Source organism: Cherax quadricarinatus, chromosome 37 (assembly GCF_038502225.1).
Source record: "Cherax quadricarinatus isolate ZL_2023a chromosome 37, ASM3850222v1, whole genome shotgun sequence".
In the NCBI taxonomy this organism is placed as follows: domain Eukaryota; kingdom Metazoa; phylum Arthropoda; class Malacostraca; order Decapoda; family Parastacidae; genus Cherax; species Cherax quadricarinatus.
This window is the reverse complement of record NC_091328.1, coordinates 27,063,265-27,085,555: the sequence shown is the minus strand read 5'-3', so window position 1 is coordinate 27,085,555 and position 22,291 is coordinate 27,063,265. Positions and strand designations below refer to the sequence as shown.

The following is a 22,291-nucleotide window of genomic DNA, read 5'->3' as shown; positions in this document are numbered from 1 at the left end:
TTCGGTCACAAACTCCTCAAAACCATGAAATTCATCTTCAATGACACTTCCACCTGTGTTTGAACTGTCACTTGGGAACAAATTCTTACTGCTAGACATGGTGAAGAATGTGTAATAAAATGCTTTCCCACAATGCACCACTGGGTCTCAGATTTTTTTTTATACCACGCACACTGACCATGGAGACCCATTCTCTCACATCCAGGACTATCAGCCTTTTCCTGCTTGATTCATTCTAATGAGGACACTAGAGCACTCCAGGATGATTTGAATAGACTGATGCAATGGTCGGAGAAGTGGCAGATGCAGTTTAATATTGACAAATGCAAAGTTCTAAATGTTGGACAGGAAAATAACAATGCCACATATAAACTAAACAATGTAGATCTTAATACTACTGATTGCAAAAAGGATTTAGGAGTTCTGGTTAGCAGTAATCTAAAACCAAGACAACAGTGCATTAGTGTTTGCAATAAAGCTAACAGAATTCTTGGCTTCATATCTGGAAGTATAAATAATAGAAGTCCTCAGGTTGTTCTTCAACTTTATATATCCTTGGTTAGGCCTCATTTAGACTGTGCTGCTCAGTTCTGGTCACCATATTACAGAATTGATATAAATGCTCTGGAAAACGTACAGAGGAGGATGACAAAGATGATCCCATGTATCAGAATTCTTCCCTATGAGGATAGACTGAGGGCCCTGAATCTGCACTCTCTCGAAAGGAGTAGAATTAGGGGGGATATGATCGAGGTGTATAATGGAAAACAGGAATAAATAAAGTAGATGTAAATAACGTGCTGAAAATTTCCAGCCAAGGCAGGACTCGCAGCAATAGTTTCAAGTTGGAAAAATTCAGATTCAGGAAGGATATAGGAAAGCACTGGTTTGGTAATAGAGTTGTGGATGAGTGGAACAAACTCCCGAGTACAGTTGTTCAGGATAAAATGTTGTGTAGTTTTAAAAATAGGTTAGATAAATACATGAGGGGTGTGGGTGGGTGTGAGTTGGACCTGACTAGCTTGTGCTGCTGGGTTTGGTGTCATGCTCCTTCCTTGAGTGGAGGTGACCAGACTGGGTGGGACATTGGGTCATTGAGCAGGTCCATGCCCCTGGGGGGGGCATGGACCTGCTCTGCATGGGTCAGTAGGCCTGTTGCAGTGTTCCTTCTTTCTTATGCTCTTATGTTCTTATTTGAGGACGCTAGAATTTATGCGTACTAGTACGACACCGGCGCGTAAGCCATACTAGTATAGCACCAACCCTGAAAGGGTTAAACAGGAGCGAATGGAGACAAATGGTTTTTAGGACTTGACGTGCTGTTGGAGTGTAAGCCATGTAACATTTATGAAGGGATTCAGGGAAATGGCAGGCCGGACTTGAGTCCTGGAAATGGGAAGTACAGTGTCTGCACTCTGAAGGAGGGGTGTTACTGTTGCTGTTTTATAACTGTAGTGTAGGTATGCCTCTGGCAAGACAGTGATGGATTAAATGATGATGAAAGTTTTTCTTTTTTGGGCCACCCTGCCTTATTGGGAAATGGCCACTGTGTTAACCCTTTGACTGTTTTCGACGTATAAATACGTCTTACGAGCCAATGTTTCTGACGTATATATACTCAATAATTCTAGCCAGGTGTAAATGATAATGGGAGCCCTTTGATTGAACTTTGTATAGAAAGGCGTTTAGTTATAGGTAATACATATTTTAAGAAAAAGAGGATAAATAAGTATACACGATATGATGTAGGGCGAAATGACAGTAGTTTGTTGGATTATGTATTGGTAGATAAAAGACTGTTGAGTAGACTTCAGGATGTACATGTTTATAGAGGGGCCACAGATATATCAGATCACTTTCTAGTTGTAGCTACACTGAGAGTAAAAGGTAGATGGGATACAAGGAGAATAGAAGCATCAGGGAAGAGAGAGGTGAAGGTTTATAAACTAAAAGAGGAGGCAGTTAGGGTAAGATATAAACTGCTATTGGAGGATAGATGGGCTAATGAGAGCATAGGCAATGGGATCGAAGAGGTATGGGGTAGGTTTAAAAATGTAGTGTTAGAGTGTTCAGCAGAAGTTTGTGGTTACAGGAAAGTGGGTGCAGGAGGGAAGAGGAGCGATTGGTGGAATGATGATGTAAAGAGAGTAGTAAGGGAGAAAAAGTTAGCATATGAGAAGTTTTTACAAAGTAGAAGTGATGCAAGGAGGGAAGAGTATATGGAGAAAAAGAGAGAGGTTAAGAGAGTGGTGAAGCAATGTAAAAAGAGAGCAAATGAGAGAGTGGGTGAGATGTTATCAACAAATTTTGTTGAAAATAAGAAAAAGTTTTGGAGTGAGATTAACCCTTTCAGGGTCCGTCCCGTAGATCTATGGCTTTACGTTCAGGGTCCAAACCGTAGATCTACGCCATGAGCTCAGCTCACTCTGATAAACTGTGAGTGGTACATTTGGGCCTAGATATGAGAGAATACATCTATGTGGTATGTGTGCACCACATAAAACAGATCCTGCAACACACTGTGTATAATGAGAGAAAAAAAATGAAATCATGATTTTTCGATTAAAACAGCAACTTTGCAGTGTTTTTTCGTATGTTTTTTATAGTTGTATTTGCGATTTCTTGGTCTCATTTGATAGAATGGAAGACATATTACAGAAATAGAGATGATTTTGATTGGTTTTAGCATTGGAAATGGCTTGAAACTGAGCTCAAAGTAGCGGAAATGTTAAATTTTTGCCGATATTCAAGAGTAAACAAACGACCTCACACATCTAATACACATCAGCTGGTGGGTCTAATATACATTCACAAATATGGTGATGATATTTATACAATTATTACAGTATTGCATAACAGTAAATCTTCTATTTTTTGGTGTGAATAAAAATTCATTATGTGAATAAAAAATCAAAATGGAATTTATTTGTAAAGCCTCAAAACATAACTAATGAACAGAGGAAATGTTAGTTTAGTGCCAGGGATGCCTACATTGTTCATTCTGGACCCTATTTTGAAATTGGAATATTTTGAACTTTGTGTTAAATTGGCCAAATTAACAATTTCCGATCACTTTATTTTGTAGTTGAAACAGTTGACTTGGCGATTTCTTGTGCTCAGTCGATAGAATGGAAGTAATACTAGTGAAATAGCTAAGAATTTGGTTGATTGGAATAATGTAATTGGCCTAAAATGGGAGTCAAAGTCGGCAAAATTGCCGATTCGTAAATATCGTTGACACATCAAAATTCGCGAGAGCATAATTTCGTCAATTTTCCACCAAATTTCGTACTTTTTGTTTTATTACCTTCACAAAAAGATTCTCTGTGATTTCATAAGAAAAAATAACAAATTTTTTTTTTGAAAATTCTTGGACACTGGTGCGTGACTCCAGATTTGGGCCTTGGACCCTGAAAGGGTTAACAAGTTAAGAAAGCCTAGAGAACAAATGGATTTGTCAGTTAAAAATAGGAGAGGAGAGTTATTAAATGGAGAGTTAGAGGTATTGGGAAGATGGAGGGAATATTTTGAGGAATTGTTAAATGTTGATGAAGATAGGGAAGCTGTGATTTCGTGTATAGGGCAAGGAGGAATAACATCTTGTAGGAGTGAGGAAGAGCCAGTTGTGAGTGTGGGGGAAGTTCGTGAGGCAGTAAGTAAAATGAAAGGGGGTAAGGCAGCCGGGATTGATGGGATAAAGATAGAAATGTTAAAAGCAGGTGGGGATATAGTTTTGGAGTGGTTGGTGCAATTATTTAATAAATGTATGGAAGAGGGTAAGGTACCTAGGGATTGGCAGAGAGCATGCATAGTTCCTTTGTATAAAGGCAAAGGGGATAAAAGAGAGTGCAAAAATTATAGGGGGATAAGTCTGTTGAGTGTACCTGGTAAAGTGTATGGTAGAGTTATAATTGAAAGAATTAAGAGTAAGACGGAGAATAGGATAGCAGATGAACAAGGAGGCTTTAGGAAAGGTAGGGGGTGTGTGGACCAGGTGTTTACAGTGAAACATATAAGTGAACAGTATTTAGATAAGGCTAAAGAGGTCTTTGTGGCATTTATGGATTTGGAAAAGGCGTATGACAGGGTGGATAGGGGGGCAATGTGGCAGATGTTGCAAGTGTATGGTGTAGGAGGTAGGTTACTGAAAGCAGTGAAGAGTTTTTACGAGGATAGTGAGGCTCAAGTTAGAGTATGTAGGAAAGAGGGAAATTTTTTCCCAGTAAAAGTAGGCCTTAGACAAGGATGTGTGATGTCACCGTGGTTGTTTAATATATTTATAGATGGGGTTGTAAGAGAAGTAAATGCGAGGGTCTTGGCAAGAGGCGTGGAGTTAAAAGATAAAGAATCACACACAAAGTGGGAGTTGTCACAGCTGCTCTTTGCTGATGACACTGTGCTCTTGGGAGATTCTGAAGAGAAGCTGCAGAGATTGGTGGATGAATTTGGTAGGGTGTGCAAAAGAAGAAAATTAAAGGTGAATACAGGAAAGAGTAAGGTTATGAGGATAACAAAAAGATTAGGTGATGAAAGATTGAATATCAGATTGGAGGGAGAGAGTATGGAGGAGGTGAACGTATTCAGATATTTGGGAGTGGACGTGTCAGCGGATGGGTCTATGAAAGATGAGGTGAATCATAGAATTGATGAGGGAAAAAGAGTGAGTGGTGCACTTAGGAGTCTGTGGAGACAAAGAACTTTGTCCTTGGAGGCAAAGAGAGGAATGTATGAGAGTATAGTTTTACCAACGCTCTTATATGGGTGTGAAGCGTGGGTGATGAATGTTGCAGCGAGGAGAAGGCTGGAGGCAGTGGAGATGTCATGTCTGAGGGCAATGTGTGGTGTGAATATAATGCAGAGAATTCGTAGTTTGGAAGTTAGGAGGAGGTGCGGGATTACCAAAACTGTTGTCCAGAGGGCTGAGGAAGGGTTGTTGAGGTGGTTCGGACATGTAGAGAGAATGGAGCGAAACAGAATGACTTCAAGAGTGTATCAGTCTGTAGTGGAAGGAAGGCGGGGTAGGGGTCGGCCTAGGAAGGGTTGGAGGGAGGGGGTAAAGGAGGTTTTGTGTGCGAGGGGCTTGGACTTCCAGCAGGCATGCGTGAGCGTGTTTGATAGGAGTGAATGGAGACAAATGGTTTTTAATACTTGACGTGCTGTTGGAGTGTGAGCAAAGTAACATTTATGAAGGGATTCAGGGAAACCGGCAGGCCGGACTTGAGTCCTGGAGATGGGAAGTACAGTGCCTGCACTCTGAAGGAGGGGTGTTAATGTTGCAGTTTAAAAACTGTAGTGTAAAGCACCCTTCTGGCAAGACAGTGATGGAGTGAATGATGGTGAAAGTTTTTCTTTTTCGGGCCACCCTGCCTTGGTGGGAATCGGCCAGTGTGATAATAAAAAAAAAAAAAATTCTAGCGGCTTCAAATCAAGCGGGAGAAAGCTGGTAGGCCCACATGTGAGAGAATGGGTCTGTGTGGTCAGTGTGCACCACATAAAAAAAATCCTGCAGCACATATTGCGTAATGAGAAAAAAAAAACTATTATCGTTTTTTTGGAATAAAACGCCGAATTTGAGGTGTATTTTCGTATAGTATTTATCGTTGTATTCGTGTTTTCATGGTCTTAGGTGATAAAATGGAAAACATATTACAGAAATAGAGATGATTTTCATTACTTTGACAATGAAAACGACCTTGAAACTGAGCTCAAAGTAGCAGAAATGTTCAATTTTTACCAATGTTCATGAGTAAATAAATCACACCACACATCCAATACACGTCAACTGGGGAGTCTAATATTCTTTCACTAGTGCGCTGATATTATTTATACCATTTTTACAATAATGCAGTAGTCTGCATAACAGTAAATTTTGTATTTTTTTTGTATGAATAAAAAATCAAAATAGAAAGCAATAATAATATAAGAGGGGCCTAAAGATATGACTAATGAACAGAGCATATGTTATTTTAGTGCCACGAATGTCTACCTTGTTTATTCTGGACCCTATTTTGAAATTGGCATCTTTTTTAGTTTGCGTGAAATTGGCCAAATTGCCAATTTCTGACCACCATATTGGGTAGTCCAAATTAGTAAATGGAAGGTTTCTTGTACTCACCTGATAGATAAAATGGAGTTCTAAAGAAATAGCTATGAGTTTGGTCAACTGGAACAATGGAATTGGCTGAAAATAGGGCTCAAAGTCGGCAAAATCGCCGATACGCATATGTCGCCGAGACCGCTAACTTCGCGGGAGCATAATTCCATGAGTTTTCGACCAAATTTCGAACTTTTGGTGTCATTACCATCGGGAAAAGATTCTCTATCATTTCAAAAGAAAAAATAACTTTTTTTTTTTCAAAAATTGAGCGACATAGAATGAGTTTCAGAGAGGGGCCTGAAACAGTCAAAGGGTTAACCCTTTGACTGTCGCAAGCCCCTTTCTGAAACTTTCATTCTATGTTGCAAAATTTTTTGGAAAAACAAATTATTTTTTCTTGTGAAATGATAGAGAATCTTTTCCCGGTGGTAATGACACCAAGAGTACGAAATTTGGTTGAAAACTCACGGAATTACGCTCCAGCGAAGTTAGCGGTCTCGGCGACATATACGCATCGGCAGTTTCGCCGATTTTGAGCCCTGTTTTTGGCCAATTCCGTTGTTCCAGTTGACCAAACTCATAGCTATTTCTTTAGAACTCCATTTTATCTATCAAATGAGTACAAGAAATTGCCCATTTACCCATTTGAACTGATGAAATTAAGACACATGTGCAGCATCTGGGTATCTTTATTGTAGACGTTTCGCCATCCAGTGGCTTTATCAATACAAATTCCAGGACATAACTTGAAAACAGTAGAACTATGTACAGAAGATGAGGTAATCAGTCCCTCAACCTTGGAGTAGGTGCGAAGAGCACCGTAGTCGTGGAGATTCTGAAGCAGAAGCAAGGCGCCTGACGCTTATATACCGCTTATATACTGTCGGTATTGTATACCATTCTTGTACACCCATTTGAACTACCCAATAAAGTGGTCAGAAATTGGCAATTTGACCAATTTCACGGAAATTAAAAAAGATGCAAATTTCAAAATTGGGTCCAAAATAAACAATGTAGACATTCTTGCCACTAAAATAACTATTGCTTTCTATTTAGATTTTTTATTCATACAAAAAATACAAAATTTACTGTTATGCAGACTAATGCATTATTGTAAAAATGGTATAAATAATATCAGTACACTAGTGAAAAAGTATTAGAATCTCCATTTGGCATGTATTGGACGTTTGGTGTGGTTTGCTTACTCTTGAACATTGGTAAAAAATCGAACATTTCCACTAATTTGAGCTTAATTTCAAGGTCGTTTTCATCGTGAAACTAATCAAAATCATCTCTATTTCTGCAATATGTTTTCCATTTTATCATGTGAGACCATGAAAATGAGAATACAACGATAAATACTATATGAAAATACACCTCAAAGTCGGCGTTTTAATCCAGGAAAATGGTCATTTTTTTTTTTCTCATTATGCACTGCATGCTGCAGGATTTTTTTTATGTAGTGCACACTGATCACACAGACCCATTCTCTCACATGTGGGCCTACCAGCTTTCTCCTGCTTGATTTGAAGCCGCAAGAATTATTGAGTATATATATACGTCCGAAACACTGGCTCGTAAGACGTGTATATACGACCAAAACAGTTAGAGGAATATAATAATAATAATAATAATAATAATAATAATAATAAATCAAAATGGGATTCATGTGTAGAACCTGGAAACATAACTAATGAAAGGAGGGGTACTTTTTGTTTTATTACCTTCAGAAAATGATTCTCTACTGTTTCATAAGAAAAAAAAAAATTTTTTTTTAAATTCTTGGACCCTGTGTTCAAGTTTCAGATTGGGGGTCTGACCCCTGAAAGGGTTAAGGTATTTAAAAACCTTTGTGAACATTTAAGGATTTATTCCTCAATAAGTTTTTAATTGTGATGAAACTGGCCTTTTTTGGAAAAGAATTCCTATGAGAGCGTACATCTCACAAGAAGAAAAATAATTACGAGGACTCAAGCCCATGAAATACAGCTTTACACTTGAGTGGTAATGCTGGTGGGGACTGCAGAATTAAGCCAGTGCTAGTCTACCACTCTGAAAATCCAAGAGTGTTTAAAACAGTGTAATGTGGAGAGCTAATAGTAGAGCATGGGTAACAAGACCTTTATTAACTTCACTGAGTGGATACATGAAGTGTTTGCTCCAAGTGTGAAACCATACCTTGTGGAAAAAAACTTGCTGTTAAGGGCACTTCCAGTAATGGACATTGCTTCTGCTCAGCTTCCAGGCTTGGAGGAAAATTTGGTCTATGGATACATCTTCATTAAAGGGAAGTTCTTGCCCCCTAACACCACTCTTCTTATCCAACCCATGGACCAACAATTTTAAGAAACTTTACACAAAAGCACTGTTTAAAAGGTGCTTTGAAGTGAAATTACCCTTAGGGAATTTTGGAAAAAAAAAAAATTAATATCCTCTAATGTTTAACCTTTTGACTGTTTTGGTCGTATATATACGTCTTATGAGCCACTGTTTTTGATGTATATATACTCATAAATTCTAGCAGCTTCAAATCAAGTAGGAGAAAGCTGGTAGGCCCACATGTGAGAGAATGGGTCTGTGTGGTCAGTGTGCACCATATAAAAAAATCCTGCACCATGCAGTGCATGAGAAAAAAAACTATGACCGTTTTTTTAATTAAAATGACAACTTTGTCGTCTATTTTCGTATAGTATTTATGGTTGTATTCTCGTTTTCTTGGGCTCATTTGATAGAATGGAAAACATATTATAGAAATAGGGGTGATTTTGATTGGTTTTTCTATGAAAAGAACCTTGAAATGGAGCTCAAAGTAGGGGAAATATTCAATATTTGCCAATGTTAAAAAGTACACAAATGTCATTTTCCAATAATTGTCCAAGTAGCAATTATAATATGCAGTCATGAATGGGTTGACATTATTTATGCAATTACATGTATTACAATATTGCAGTAGTCTGCATAACAGTATATCTTCTATTTCTTGTTTGAATAAAAATTCAAAATAGAAAGCAAGAGTAATATCAGATGGGCCTGGAGACGTGACTGATGAACAAAGAATATGTTATTTTAGAGTCAGGAATGTCTGCATTGTTCATTCTGGACACTATTTTGAAATTGTCATATTTTTTAATTTTCGTGAAATTGGCCAAATTGAAAATTTCTGACCACGTTATTAGGTAATTGAAATCGGTAAATGGGCAGTTTCTTGTACTCAGTTGATTTGAAAAATGGAGTTCTAAAGAAATAACTATGAGTTTGGTCAACTGGAATAATGGAATTAGCCGAAAATAGGGCTCTAAAGTTGGCGAAATCGCCGATTCGTAAATATCGCCGAGGTTGCTAACTTCACGAGAGCGTAATTCCATCATTACAATCGGGAAAGGATTCTCTATACACAAATAACCTGCACATGAAAGAGAGGAGCTTACGGCGACGTTTCGGTCCGACTTGGACCATTTACAAAGTCGCACAAACGAGAAGCAGAGCAAGACGGGTATATATAGGTGGGAAGTTGTAGTGGAAGTAGTAGTAGTAGCAGCGGTGGCGGCAGCATAAGGTAGTAGTAGTGGGGAAGTAAGGAGGAGGAGCCAGTCAACTAAGAGAAGGGAGCACTGCAAGGGAGCTAGGTGCCCACTGAGGGAGAGCGAGAACACAGAGGTGGGGGTGTAAATAATAAAGTAAATGATGAAGGAACAGAAACAAGGCAGGGGAAAGAAAGACAACCCAGAAGAGAAAAAGGAAAGAGGAAAGGGGAAGAGGAAGAAGAAGAAATAGGAGGAATCAGGTTAAGTCACAGGTGTTTTGAAGTTTGGAACATTTTACAGTGTAGTGGGAGAGGAAGGCATCTACAGAGACGAAGCCGGGACTAAGATTCATACAAGGAAAGTTATGTATAAGGGGGGATTTGACCAGATGGCGAATTTTTTTTTTTCGGAAATTTTGCAACACCAGGAAACACCTCAGGATTTGGGGTTGCGACAGTCAAGAGGTTAATGATAATAGACAGAGCCTCTGGCAAAGTTTCTTTCTGGACAGTGAACTCTGCCTGGAGGAAATTGTGGCCAGACTGTGTCAGTCGGACATTTTGAAGGCTTTGAGACAGAGCCTGTAGTGAAGGATATTGTTTATCTAGGCCAGTCCATGGGTTTGGAAATGCACAGATGAGGATGTAGAGGAGTTTGTGGTGGGTCACAAGACTAAGCTCACTACAGAAGAACTTCAAGACCTGCACAAGGAGCAGCAAGAAGTGGGTTGAGGAAATTTCTCCTTCAGAGGAGGGAAGCAGTAAGGGCAATATTTCCACAGCAGGAATTAAAGAACTGTGTTACCATTGGGCTCAAACACAGAGCCTTGTGAAAAAATGGCATCCTAATATTACTGTTGTGAATAGGAGCATTAGTCTGTTGAACGACATTGTTGTTGACCACTTCAAAAAAAAAAAATTGAAAAGTCATCAAAAGCAGATAACATTGAACAGCTTCTTTAGCACAGAAAAATATCAAATGCTAGTGAATCCCCATCATCTTCAAGTGCTACTGCACAGAGACAGAAAAGAGAAAAAACACCTGATGTTTTTATGGAAGTTGACACCCTTCCCAAACAATAACATTCTCTACCTTCCTCTAAGGCCATCAACACTCCTCAGTAAAGGTAAAGTTCAGCTAAATTTTCGTTTATTTCATGTTTTATTGTTTTATAGTTTTCATGTATGATTTTATGTATGAAAATATCATTATACAGCTTGAAATAAGCAATATTTTCACATAAAATATTTTATAATTGGTATTTTTTGTTTACCATATTTATAGATGGGGTTGTAAAAGAAGTAAATGCTAGGGTGTTGGGGAGAGTGGTGGGATTAAATTATGGGGAATCAAATACAAAATAGGAATTGACACAGTTACTTTCTGCTGATGATACTGTGCTTTTGGGGGATTCTAAAGAAAAGTTTCAAAGGTTAGTGGATGAGTTTGGGAGGGTGTGCAAAAGTAGAAAGTTTAAAAGTGAACAGAGATAAGAGTAAGGTGATGAGGGGTATCAAACGATTTAGATAAAAAAAAATTGGTTATCATATTGGAGGGAGTATGGAGGAAGTGAATGTTTTCAGATATTTGGGAGTTGACTTGTCAGCAGATGGGTTTATGAAGGATGAGGTTAACCATAGAATTGATGAGGGAAAAAAGGTGAGTGGTGCATTGAGGTATCTGTGGAGATATAAAATGTTATCGATGAAGGCAAAGAAGGGAATGTACGAGAGTATAGTGGTACCAACACTCTTATATGGGTGTGAAGCTTGGGTTGTAAATGCTGCAGTGAGGAGGTGGCTGGAGGCAGTGGAGATGTCGTGTCTAAAGGCAATGTGTGATGTAAACATTATGCAGAGAATTCGCAGTGTGGAAATTAGGAGGAGGTATGGAGTTACTAAAAGTATCAGTCAGAGGACTGAAGAGGGGCTGTTGAAGTGGTATGGTTATTTAGAGAATGGAACAAAGTAGAATGACTTGGAGAGCCTATAAATCTGTAGGGAAAGGAAGGTGAGGTAGGGGTCGGCCCTGATAAGGTTGGAGGGAGAGGGTAAAGGAGGTTTTGTGGGCAAGAGGATTGGGCTTCCAGGAAGTGTGTGTATGTGTTAGATAGGAGTGAATGGAGATGAATAGTTTTTGGGGCCTGACGAGCTGTTGGAGTGTGAGCAGGGTAATATTTAGTGAAGGGATTCAGGGAAACTGGTTAGCCGGATTAAAGTCCTGGAAATGGGAAGTGCAATGCCTGCACTTTAACCCGTAAATGGTGCAAACGTATATATACGTTTTTTCAACATTTGAAAGTATGTAAAAAAAAGTAGATCTTCTTTTTGTCTTTTTTTACATTTGAAAATGTGTAAAAAAATCCTTGATCTACCTTTTTTTTTTGTTATATTTGAAAATATGTAAAAAAAAAACGTAGTTCTACTTTTGTAGCAATACACATGTGAACGTAGATCTGCTTGGACCGTTTATGGGTTAAAGGAAGGGTTTTTGATATTGGCAGTTTGGAGGGACATCTAAACTGTCGTATCTTAGTGCCTCTGCAGAGACAGTGGTTATGTATGAGTGATGGTGAAAGTGTTGAATGATGAAAGTTTTTTCTTTCTTTTGGGTTTTTTTTCTTTCTTTTTGGGTCGCCCTGCCTCTGTGGGAAATGGCGAACGTGTTAAAAAAAAAATTGGGGGAGTCTGGAATGGATTAAGTTTGAATATTGAGGTACCACTGTAAGCCAGCTAGATGTGTTTTGGCTGTTATGTAATCTTGACACTGGTAACTTCTATCACAACTCCCCACTCTGCCTCTACCCTCACATTCTTCAACCCCCACATTCTTTACTCCACATACTTCACCCCCAGCCTTCACCTACACATCCTTCATCCCCACCCTTCACCTCAGCCTTCACCCCCACATCCTTCACCCCCACTCTTCCCCCACCTTTCCCCCACACCTTTCCCCCACACCTTTCCCCCACACCTTTCCCCCACACCTTTCCCCCACACCTTTCCCCCACACCTTTCATCCACACTGTTCACCCACACCTTTTACCTACACTGTTCACTCCACACCATTCACCAGCCGGCATTCTGAAGATATTGCATGGCAACCATTATAGATTTTCTTTTTGGGGGAACACCAAATTACCATATGTATTACATGAAAAAGTTTTTCTGTATGTTACCAGTCATAAAATGGTATATTTTATTATATTTTAGGTGTGGACATTGTCATTACCAGTGGTTGTGATTGTCCATGGTAACCAGGAACCTCATGCATGGGCAACAGTTTCCTGGGACAATGCTTTTGCAGAACAAGGACGCATACCTTTCACAGTTCCTGAGAAGGTACGAATGCTGCTCTATAGTTAATACAGATTTATAGGTTAGTTTCCATTGACACTGTATAAAAACTTGAGTGAAACACCTTAGAAGTGTATCATCTCTCATCAGTTTTTGTTGTTTCTGTAGAGTTTCTTGACAGCTTCTTAGACATGTAATTTTTCATGCAGTCTTTTTAATAGAGCTTAATATTCTTCAAAACTATATATGAATAGTATGCATACCAGGCCGCTGCAGGAGGGCTCCATTTGTACGACTCTAAGGTTTGCAGCCCGATATGATAAACGAAAATTGCTGTTTTTTTTTTTAGCCCTTTTTTTTCATTATCAAATGCATCTAAAATGCATTTGATATACCTGGCTTAATACAGCCATGTATAAAAAAAAGATAAAAAAGTAAAACAAATACACAGTACATACAATACTTGCTTTACAATACAGAGCCTTTTGCTCTACCCTTGTGCAACTGTTGTATGAAAATAGCAATAATGATGGAAAGATGGTAAAATTTCCAAATGTAATAGTGATTCACTTGAAAGCCAGCAACAATGCGGAACACTGTAAAGTGGATGCTGTGTACGTGGGGCCCTCCTGTGTATGCATGGGCAACATTCATCTGCTGCAAGTGGTTGTTTACAAACATTATGATTTTTGTGAGATTTTGTTGAAAAAGAAAAACTGTAGATTAATGCACTGCTTATATAAAGTTAGTTCAGTTAAGAACTATCAAATTCACTATCCTGAGTGACGGCTCAAATTCTGACTGTTCGAGCAATATTTGTCGGTGAATTGGTGAAGAAGAATTTTAGGCATATTTTATTGACAGTAAACTTCTTAATTTATGGGTTTTAGCTTCAGTATGATTGATTAGGTTTATTTAGGTTATCTACAATATTTTGGGAATGTGTGTAAAGGTAGAAAGTTGAAAGTGAACATAGAAAAGAGTAAGGTGATGAGGGTGTCAAATGATTTAGATAAAGAAAAATTGGATATCAAATTGGGGAGGAGGAGTATGGAAGAAGTGAATGTTTTCAGATACTTGGGAGTTGACGTGTTGGCGGATGGATTTATGAAGGATGAGGTTAATCATAGAATTGATGAGGGAAAAAAGGTGAGTGGTGCGTTGAGGTATATGTGGAGTCAAAAAACGTTATCTATGGAGGCAAAGAAGGGAATGTATGAAAGTATAGTAGTACCAACACTCTTATATGGGTGTGAAGCTTGGGTGGTAAATGCAGCAGCGAGGAGACGGTTGGAGGCAGTGGAGATGTCCTGTTTAAGGGCAATGTGTGGTGTAAATATTATGCAGAAAATTCGGAGTGTGGAAATTAGGAGAAGGTGTGGAGTTAATAAAAGTATTAGTCAGAGGGCAGAAGAGGGGTTGTTGAGGTGGTTTGGTCATTTAGAGAGAATGGATCAAAGTAGAATGACATGGAAAGCATATAAATCTATAGGGGAAGGAAGGCGGGGTAGGGGTCGTCCTCGAAAGGGTTGGAGAGAGGGGGTAAAGGAGGTTTTGTGGGTAAGGGGCTTGGACTTCCAGCAAGCGTGCGTGAGCGTGTTAGATAGGAGTGAATGGAGACGAATGGTACTTGGGACCTGACGATCTGTTGGAGTGTGAGCAGGGTAATATTTAGTGAAGGGATTCAGGGAAACCGGTTATTTTCATATAGTCGGACTTGAGTCCTGGAAATGGAAAGTACAATGCCTGCACTTTAAAGGAGGGGTTTGGGATATTGGCAGTTTGGAGGGATATGTTGTGTATCTTTATATGTGTATGCTTCTAGACTGTTGTATTCTGAGCACCTCTGCAAAAACAGTGATAATGTGCGAGTGTGGTGAAAGTGTTGAATGATGATGAAAGTATTTTCTTTTGGGGGATTTTCTTTCTTTTTTGGGTCACCCTGCCTCGGTGGGAGACGGCCGACTTGTTGAAAAAAAAACAAAACATTTACAATATCAACAAAAATTACTACTTGTGACATACTATAATTCAATAAATAAAATATAGGATAGAGGCAATTAAAGCTTTGAAGCATGAACAGAAAATGTGGACCCATGGCCCTCCAGGTACACAAAAAATGCCCTGTCAGATAATCATATAGTTTATGGCTCATGAACACTCACCAGTTTGACTTAAACAGTAGTGAAATACTGATTATTATTAAGATGATACTCTAAAATGCAGTGTATGGTTATGAAGTGCAGTGTTAAGGTGAGGAAAAATATGTTCCTTTGGCAGTTGTGCTCTGGAATGTCTGCACGCAACATTCATCTCTGCCACCAGTAAACACTGTACCACATTTCATGCAGGTAGAACCCTCAATTTAATGAACAAAGAGCGGGCAATTAGTGGCTCGTAAAGGCATTTGTAGTGAATGGAGATGACTGTTTTTACATGATCATAATGATGGACAGTTCTGAAACCAATGGATTTTGTCAGCTATTTCTGAATTGGTTGACTCTGCGAATTTTGTCCCAAATGAGGTGCTATCAAAAAGTTCCTGGACTGCTGTGAAAAAAAAAAAAGACTCCCCATAGTCACCTTGTTGAAGTACTTTGCTTGCTAGACTATACACTGATGCCAGCACCTCTGCCACTTCTCTAAACATTTCTGGAACTTTTTCTTAACAGCTTCTAGCATGGCCTGCAGTGGCTTGAATCTCCCCCACATTAAAATGCTGCTCCTTGAGTGCCATTTTTATTTTTGGGAAGAGAAAGAAGTCAAAGGTGGTTATATCTGAGATATGGCTGCAGGGGATGGCTGCTGTGTTGTTTTTGGCTTGAAAACTATGGTTTTTGTGGTCTTTAGACAGCAAATGGGGCAGAAATTTCACAGCCATTCTCAGAGCTTACGTGAGTGAGCTGAGCTCATGACGTAGAACTATATGAGGGACCCCTGGCCTCAGTGATGTAGTTCTACATGGTGGCCACTGAAAGGGTTATTTCTATTAATTTACTTCATGCCGTCAAACATCTAGACACATTTGCATTTCTGTATTATATTTCATAAAAAAAATTGTGCTTTTATTATTGCACTGATAGTTTGTAATGATAATAGTGTCTTTTATTAACATTAAATTTCCTGAATGTTTTCTTGTGTCCTGCACAGTGAGATGAAGAAAATGTTTCCTCATCTTGATTAATTTGTGTCTCAGGTACCGTGGCCCCAGATTGCAGATATGTTAGATTCCAAGTTTAAGTCTGCTACTGGTCGAGGACTGACTGATGATAACCTCAAGTTCTTAGCAGGCAAGGCTTTCAGGTTAGACAGGTGTGTCTATTTATTCTGATAAAACATTTAGTGCATTTGATAATATGAATGCAATTACAGGCCAGCTGCTGACATATAGTTAAAATACACAAAACAAGGAAAACTTTTTAAATATGGGAACATTTGTAAATGCAAGTAAGCTGTTAAATCTTACAAAAGATGTACATTAAAAAATTATTCCCTATAAGAGTGGGTGAGAGTTGTAGAAATGTTCTGGTGCCCTAATGTCACATCATTGTTTCTTTTCTCATTAATATTCCTAATAATTTCTAATTCACTGTGATGGGTAAAGATTTCTTAGCACCAATGAGAATCCATAATTGCAAACTGGAAGAACCGAGATCAGAAGGAAACACATAGTAATAGGAAGTTCTTTATAAATACATGGAATTATAATGGTATTCAAGAGGAAACAGTATTTACTCCCAATGAAAAATCTTGAAATATTCTGTTAACATAAGAATGAAAAACTACATTTTGGAAAGTTCATCAAACTATGTTGCTATCTCAGCATAGCCTTTATATTACCAGTATGGATTGGATAACTCTTAACCCCTTAACCGTCCAAATGTAGATCTACGTTCTCTCGCCCAGCGTTCCAAATATTTGCGGCAAAAAAATCTTTTTTTTTTTTTTAAATAGGACATTTTTTACATGTAATAATCTAAAATAAAAAAATAGTCAGTTCTTATGGAGATATAAGGCTGCAAAGTCGGCGCTTCTTGCTCAGCTGATGGCAACATGAAGCGCTTGCACTTGCAGCAGTGTTGCCGATATTCCTTTTTTCTTTTTAATTTTTTTTAATTTATATAATTTTTATGTTCTGATAATTACAATTTGTAGTAGTTCTTGTGATTTCATATCCAATCTTTGTTCTGACACTAATGTTAGGTACTGAAATAGTACTCAAATAGTCACAAACACAGTGAGTCACAGGTAAACACTTTCACCTACCTTAGTCACATACTATTGTCAAGAAATATATACATAATATTTTTAGGTCCCAGCAATGTTTTAGACATGCGGGAGTAAGACGAGTGTCACTCCAGTGCAGCAGTGGAGTGGCATTTGATGGTCGTGCACTGTCTTGGCTTTGTTTTCACTATTACACATAAATATTGTCTGTCTGTCTAGCTCTGTTTATCTCTGTCTCTCTGCTTGTCTCTTTCTATCTCTCTTCTTGTCTCTTTCTATCTCTCTGCTTGTCTCTGTCTCAGAGAGTGACTCGTGAACCAACAGATTTTACAGTATAGAGTAGTCACATCTGGTTCCTGGACAAGTGAAAATGTGCATTACTTGCCAGTCATGCTTATTATGCATTATATCTACAAGCACAGTATAGCACTTTGTGTAGATTTTTTGGGTTATCCTAGGTAATTTACAGTATGTATAATTGTATTTATGTGTACCTGTGAGATAGAGATAGAGATAGACAGAGGAAAGAGATAGAGATGGATACACAGACAGAGATAGAGATAGCCAATCAGCCAGCCACCCAGTCAGCAGGTCAGCCAGCCTGCTGAACACATATTACATGTTCCAGAATTGTTTCTCTTTACTTAGGGCTTAGGTTATAAGACATTCTGGCAGGATGACATTACCAGTGGTACCAAAATTGAACGGACGTTGCACATGGGTTATTATTGAGGTTTTTTATATTTCCTCGACCACTTGTGGCAACATCCACCTCAGAGCCACTAAACTTGAGGTCAGCATCACTTTCCTTTTAAGAGGGGAGTGTTAATATGACATGACATTAGTGAATCCCTGGTGTTTGCCGTGCTGTTTGTTCTAGCTGGCACTCAATTGAACGGGTGCTCCCACAAGGTACTAAGTGGTCCCAGATTTTTTTAACCCTTTCAGGGTCGAGAGGCCTTCTCCTAAATTTCTCAGGGTCGAAAATTTTTTGGAAAAAAAAAAAAATTCTTATGAAATGATAGAGAATCTTTTCTCGATCATAAGGACACCAAAAGTATGAAATTTGATGGAAAACTTGTGGAATTATGCTCTCGTGAAGTTAGCGATCTCGACGATGTTGATGCATCGGCGATTTCGCCCACTTTGAGCCCTGTTTTCAGCCAATTTCAGCATACTAGTCGACAACAATCATATCTATTTTGCTAGAACTCCATCTTTTCTATCAAATGAGTACAAGAAACCACCCATTTACCAATTTCAAGTATCCAATAAAGTGGTCAGAAATTGGCAATTTTGCCAATTTCACACACATTTCAGAAGATTCATATTTCCAAATAGGGTCCGGAATAAGCAAGACAGACATTCCTGGCACTAAATAACATTTCCTCTTTTCATTAGCCACGTCCCCAGGCCCCTCTTACATATCTTTTGCTTATCACTTTTTTTATTCTCACAAAAAATAGAAGATTTACTGTTATGCAGACTACTGCACTAGTGTAGAAATGGTATAAATAATATCAGTGCACTTGTGAAAGAATATTAGACTCACCATTTGACGTGTATTGATGCTTGGCATGATTTGTTTACTTTTGAAATTTGGTAAAAATCGAACATTTCTGCTACTTTGAGCTCAATTTCAAGGTACTTTTCATTATGAAACCAGTCGAAATCATCTCAATTTCTGTAATATGTCTTCCATTCTATAAAATGCGACCAGGAAGATTAGAATACAACAATAAATACTATACGAAAATACACTGCGAAGTCACTGTTTTAAACCTAAAACACAGTTGGAGTTTTTTTTTTTCCTCATGCACTGTGTGCTGCAGGATTTTTTTTATGCTGTGCATACTGACCACATAGACCCATTCTTTCATATGTAGGCCTACCAGGTTTCTCTTGCTAGATTTGAAGGCGCTAGAATTTAGTCGTTCTAGTACGTCAATAACCCTGGTGCGTAAACCGTACTAGTATGTCAGAAACCCTGAAAGGGTTAATAAGGCGCACACTGAGTGTTACGACCCATTCTTTGCTGACCAGGCATCTCAGGCCAATCGTGCCAAATTTGGAGGCAGGAAAAATAAAATGTTGATCTATGTTTGGAGTGTGAATGGTAACAACGTAGATCTGTGTTTGGACAGTTAAGGGGTTAATCAGTTTCCTTCCCATTTTGTTTACATTATTCCTGATTATTCCTTCAAAAACTGTATTTTCAGTGTTTGTTCTGTGAACCACATTAGGAATCCTACCAGCACCTTAAATTATGAAGCTGGCAACTAAGGAAAAGCAGGAAGCTCTCAACCAGTGTCATGGCCAATTTAATAAGGTGAATGGCCATATAGGTTCATCAGTGTGGCTGTGAGCAGAGAGTCTCGTACAGATGGCTTGGGCAAAGCCATGCATCATGGTCAATTAGAGCACAGCTAGAATGCGTATCTTAGCATGACTAAGAATCTGCGGCAGAAAAAATATAAGAGGAAAATTAAGATGTGTAAAGTAGAGAAGAATGAGAGGAACAGGAGAAAGACTAGGAAGTATAAGGTAGAGGGGAATAAAAGGAAGACATTAAATATCTGGTCCTGTTAGGTGTTTCGGTGTGGCAAAAATTAACCCTTAAACTGTCCAAACATAGATCTACATTTTCGCGCTTAGTGCTCCAACCTTGATTTTCTCCGTAAGAAAGAGCGTAAAAAAAAAAGTAGATCTACGTTCGGAGCGCTACGTGAGTGAACATAGATCTGCGTTTGGACAGTTTAAGGGTGAATAGTGGCCTGACAACTCATAGTAGGACACCACAGGATTCACAGTGCCATCCAAGCTTATGTGGTGGATAGATACACATGAGTGGCCTCCCAATGCCCTGTGACCTTAAGCGCCGAGTTTATCAAACAATTTTGGCTATAGGCGAATTAATGTGGGCAAAAATAAGTTGCTGACACAGAGACAGTTTCACAGTCTATTAAAGAAAGGAAATGGTAGAAGCCATTGAAGAACTGATTGCACTTGTCTTGTGAGAGTGGTGGTGGTGATGATATACCCACACTAAAAAAAAAAAAAATGTCCAAGGAAGCCTAAAAAAAAATTAATTTGTGTATAGATATTTTTCTAGGCACTCCTGGATGTGCTCTTGGTGCGAACATGTTCATTGTCATTTGAAGAGCACATCAACCAAAATTGGTAAATCTTCCAATTTTCACATCCAGAAATTTTGTGCAGCCAGAAAACACCGTAGTAAGCAGATGAAGTAGTAAGAATGATGAAGTAAATGGTCCTTATCTACACATTTGTTTCATCCTAGTGATTTTTGCACATGGATATTTGTGTACACTCTGTACCCACAGTGTACAGAATAGTGTGGCTACATTGGTATTTTCGCTCCCAGCCCGGGTTCCCACTAGTTCCTACCAGCAAAAGCGGCAAGAATTGAATTTAAACTGTTTCCTAATATTTATGACCATTAAGCTCAATGAACTCAAGTATCATACTGAGATGCTTGTATCTTTTACATTGGGCTCAGGAGTCTTACTAAGAATTGCCACTGACTCTTTAGGCTGATTAAGCCTTTCACTATTAAGAAGAAATCATTTGCAGAAAGAGGCTTTTCTTGTGTGCAGTTGATCATCAATTAAGATTGTAGTTATGTTCTTGAAAATGGCATCTAAGACAAAAAAACAAAAATCTTCTGAAACAAACTGAAGAACATGCGGGATAAACAGGGCTATGTTTCTTAGATTAACCCTTCCCCCCTCCACAAAAAAAAAGGCAAACAGTTTTGAGAGGATTCCAGATTGTAAGCAAATAAAAATGACAGTGTAATTGTAGGTGGTTGTTGTGATGTATTATATTTAATGCATTGGTTTATGCTACAGGTATTACAAAAATAATAATTTTTACCTTAAATTGTGGTTGATTCTGAACAAAATGGAGAGGGTTGCTGTGGCCCTACTGGGCTGAAGTGGAAGGCTGTGGATTGATTGCTGAGGTGGATGGTTGAGGTTCAGGCACAAAAGTAGATGGTTGTATTGGAGTACAGTAATAAGAAATTCTGTAATGCATCTTTGGTCTCTTACCCTGCAGTACTTTATACAGCTGATGGAATGGCATCAACAGCTGTTCTAGACCCTTGAAGAGTATATAGGAAAAATAGGATCATGTTTATTAAACCCTTGAGAAAGCCAACCACTTTTTTTTTTTTTTAACATGTCGGTCATTTCCCACCGAGGCAAGGTGACCCAAAAAGAAAGAAAAAAACTTTCTCATACATAATCACTGTCTTTGCAGAGGCACTCGGATAAGACAGCTTAGACATCCCTCCAAATTGCCGATATCCCAAATCCCTCCTTTATAGTGCAAGTATTGTACTTCCCGTTTCCAGGACTCAAGTCCGGCTAACCAGTTTCCCTGAATCTCTTCACAAAATATTACCTTGCTCATACTCCAACAGCTTGTCAGGTCCCAAAAACCATTTGTCTCCTTTCACTCCTATCTAACATGCTCATATACGCTTGCTGGAAGTCCAAGCCCCTCGCCCACGAAACCTCCTTTGCCCCCTCCCTCCAATCTTTTCAGGGACGACCCCTACCCTGCCTTCCTTTCCCTACAGATTTATGCGCTCTCCAAGTCATTCTACTTCATTTCATTCTCTCTAAGTAAGCAGACCACCTCAACGGCCCCTCTTCAGCCCTCTGACTAATAATTTTAGTAACTCCACACCTCCTCCTAATTTCCACACTACAAATTCTCTGCATAATATTTACACCACTCATTGCCCTTAGACACGACATCTCCACTGCCTCCAGCCGCCTTATTGCTGCATTATTTACAACCCATACTTTACACCCATATAAGTGTTGGTACCACCATACTCGCATACATTCCCTTCTTTACCTCTTGGGATAACGTTTTTTTGCCTCAACAGATACCTCAACGCATCACTCGCCTTTTTTCTTTCATCAATTCTGTGGTTACCCTCATCCTTCATAGACCCATCTGCTGACAAGTCAACTTTGTAATTCATCAGGACTCAAAAATAATCAAGTTTATTGTTCACTGTAGTTGTCATTGCTTGTTGATATGGAAATATCTGGGGAGGGTTGATGTGATCCTACACTGTACACGTTCAAACATATGATAAGTAGTCCAAC

The 22,291-nt window shown here is 38.8% G+C and overlaps 1 protein-coding gene across 1 annotated transcript in view; it reads left to right on the top strand.

The window, feature by feature from the left end:
* Positions 1–22,291, top strand: part of Stat92E (Signal transducer and transcription activator Stat92E) — a gene marked incomplete in the record, with an annotated part of 406,006 nt that overhangs the window by 201,544 nt on the left and 182,171 nt on the right. The window contains 2 exon segments of the mRNA XM_070091941.1: positions 12,834–12,962; positions 16,114–16,220. Of these exon segments, the coding sequence (XP_069948042.1) occupies positions 12,834–12,962; positions 16,114–16,220 (236 nt within the window).